This window comes from Teleopsis dalmanni, chromosome 2, assembly GCF_002237135.1.
Source record: "Teleopsis dalmanni isolate 2A chromosome 2, ASM223713v2, whole genome shotgun sequence".
In the NCBI taxonomy this organism is placed as follows: domain Eukaryota; kingdom Metazoa; phylum Arthropoda; class Insecta; order Diptera; family Diopsidae; genus Teleopsis; species Teleopsis dalmanni.
Genome location: NC_051847.1, coordinates 13,815,794 through 13,819,077, shown reverse-complemented (window position 1 = coordinate 13,819,077; position 3,284 = coordinate 13,815,794). Strand labels below are relative to the sequence as shown.

General features: G+C 29.8%; 1 protein-coding gene across 1 annotated transcript; it reads left to right on the top strand.

Annotated features, from left to right (window-relative positions):
* The first annotated feature begins 1,409 nt into the window (after positions 1-1,409).
* On the top strand, positions 1,410-2,456 carry LOC119673963 (putative cyclin-dependent serine/threonine-protein kinase DDB_G0272797/DDB_G0274007). The gene is made up of 2 exons (XM_038085081.1): positions 1,410-1,971; positions 2,080-2,456. Exons 1-2 carry the CDS (start codon positions 1,410-1,412, stop codon positions 2,454-2,456), a joined length of 939 nt encoding a protein of 312 aa, XP_037941009.1.
* The last annotated feature ends 828 nt before the right edge of the window (positions 2,457-3,284 follow it).

Genomic DNA, 3,284 nt, shown 5'->3' with positions numbered 1-3,284 from the left:
CGTCCGGTTTTCATTCCAAAGGGGCATTTATAAAATATATTAAAAAAATAATATTTAAAAAAGATATATGCAATATACTAACTAAAAATTATATTAGGTCACAACTGAATATTTATTTCTAGTTTAAATATATACATAGTATTTGTTCAGGTATATAAGTGGAATGGATGGGAACTCTATTTATACTAAATTTGAGTTCCAATATTGATGGTAAGCATGTATGTAATAATTTGAAACTTCATGAGACGTAAATTTAGTTAATCTAGTTTCACAACAATTAAATACGATTATTTATGTCTTTTGAGTTTTAGTTGATTTTATCAACAAACTCGAAGTTACTTCAGGTCACCTATCAGAGTATTTTTACCTGCGCTATAATCACAACAAAACGAGCTATTTGAGAAGATAAAATGCTTTTTTTTGCGATAAGGCTTTTAGTAAAGGGAGTTTAGAGCCGGAATATCTTACTTATATCGACATAAAGACCTCTTCAACAAGAAAAACATTGACCTTCATTCGAAGGACCGTTTATCTTTTGTTATTGGTCAGGATTAATTATGGCACAAAATATTTACTAATATGGTTTCCTGTAGAGAATCTGTTATGTTCTATATATATTCGTAATTCTTCATTAAGTTTAAAGCGTATGCATATTTTTGTATTTGAGCGATAATAGTTAAAAATAAAATCGCTAAAGCAAAGTAAATATGTAATATCATATTATTTATATCGCCTACTATATATGATAGTACAACTGTAACTTTTTTAGTTCCAATATCTAATATTATCATTAACAAATGGTATATTTAGTTTTTACCATTGTTCCCCTTATCTACTACACTGTCAGACATATTATCAGTAACGTTGTTCTCATTGTGAAGCGCTTCAAAAAATAAATTATCTGTCAATGCGAGAGCACGCGATGATTTGGATTTTGTATGAAGAGGACTAGAATGAGAAATATCTTCATACAACTAAGAATAAATCTTTTTTATTTAAATCAGTGTAAATGAATCATTATAGGTAATTAATTCGTCGTTATCACGCTTCTAGTGAGCACAGAAGTAGTAAGAGAATTGATCGTTAATTTAATTAAAAATTCCAACAAAAACCGTCGAGTGAATTTGATTGATATAAAATCGAAACGAATCAAGCTTAAATCAACATAAACAGTGAGCGCTTCACACAACCCAGAACGGAGAGATACAAACTTTCAAATAGAAATACAGTTAATAATTTAGTGCAATAAAATTAATTTATATAGATTTATAATTAATTTGAAATTAATTAAAATGAATTCAGTTTTAAAATGCCGATTTAGTTTGTTATTAGTTATATTAATAAAATGTGTGACTATATCGTTATCAAGTCCGTTATATGGTCATAATTATGGTTCATATGGAAGAAATATGGAACATCACGGACACTACGGTTCAAATAGTCCACACAATTACTATGGTTGGCATCACCATCGCACACCATACAATCATCAGTGGCACAATGATGATTATGAGGATGGTGATGACTTTGGTCACAATTTTCATCATAATCATCGAGATGACTATCATGGAAAGGAAGTAAAAGAGTTAGATAATAAAAGTGAAGAAGAACAACCAATCCAACAAAAAGAAGAAAATGAAGTAAAACAACAAGTAGATGCACAAGCTGAACAACAACAAACAACTGAAGAGGGGGAACAAACAACGATGCAAGCTTCAACTGAGGAACAACCACCAGCTGAAGAACAACAAAAAAATGAACAAGAAACTCAAAATCAGGAACAAGAAAAACAGGAACAACAAACTGAAAAACAAGAGCAAAACCAAGAAGAGGAACTAAAGCCACATGAACATAAAGAACACAATCAAAATCCGAATTATCAACACGACTACCATAAACATTATTATCCTTCCGATTCGCAACATAAAGAACATCAAGACAAACAAGCAAATGAAGAAAAACAACAACATAGTGATGAATATCAACCAAAGCAAGAAGAAGAGCAACAAAATCAAGAAGAAGAACAAAAAAACCAAGAAGAAGAACAAAAAAATCAAGAACAGCCAAAAATTCAACAAGAACAAGCAGATAATAAAGCTGAACAAGATGATAAACAAAAACAAAATGAGGAAAAACCAGAACAACAAACAATGAAAAATTATCATTCACACCAATACCATCACAAACCTTATCCACCGCATTCATTTGGGAAACGTTATCATTACCATCGTCATCCCCATCACCAACATCCCTGCTACTTACATCATGATGAGAAGTCCACAGATTCAAGACCACAGATTCACGATAGTGAACAGATTCCAATCAAAAAAGATCAACTCGGTGGTAATACAGAAAAAACTGTCACAGAGCAGAGCCCTGTAAAACCGATCTTTGAGCGCAGGGAGAGCCAAGAGCAAGAAGATGTGCAAAAATTTGATTTACGTATCGATGTTTGAAGACAAATCTAAATGAATGCTTTTGTTTACAGTACCTTTAATACCATATATTATTATCTAGTATGCACATAATACCTATATATTTCAAGTGATATATAATAGTGTACTAATTATATCAAAATTTATATTATTAATTTAAGAGTGTAGTTAATAGTGCTTTAAGAATTTGTTTAAATAAAAAATGAAATTTTTATAAAACTTTTACATAACAATATATAAGATATTATAAGATACTTGCATATAAATATAAAAAAAATATATTTTTTATTATACGCTTATTAAAAAATACTCAGCTGTTCTAATTAAGACATATTATATGTATACGTACACGTCAGTTGTGTTCATAATTCCAGTTTCACAATTATTGGGCAAACCCAGATATGTGAGTTCGATAACTGTAGTCGAAATTATACGAGAAAAAACATTGTCAACCGCAGATAAGCGATAGTTTCTCTTCTGAACGGGTAAATCCCAGCATGAACTATGTGTTGCTAAATTTTAATAATCAAATTATTGTTTATTTGTTTAGTTGAATGAATTATTATCTCGTTGAAGAGGCTTAGCTGCACTACGACCTTCACATGTGATAAGGAAAATTCGATGTCTTTGATGTGATTAATTCAATGCTTTAACTAACAAAAATCCAAAATTCAAGTTGAAAAATTTTTTCGCCATTTCAGCAGAATTCTTGATACCGTTGGCCTACATTTTGATTAAAATTTAAATAAATTCAATACATATTACATATTATTAATACATATTATTATTTAAATCTTAAATTTTAAATGTGGAAGAATTGTGTTCTTTTGTTGAAGTAAATTGCACAGA

Excerpts from the sequence above, each read along its gene's own strand:
- LOC119673963 (XM_038085081.1), top strand. The coding sequence starts at position 1,410 with ATGGAACATCACGGACACTACGGTTCAAATAGTCCACACAATTACTAT. Across the intron at positions 1,972-2,079 it reads TGAAGAAAAACAACAACATA|AACAAGCAGATAATAAAGCT; the intron begins GTGATGAATATC and ends AAATTCAACAAG.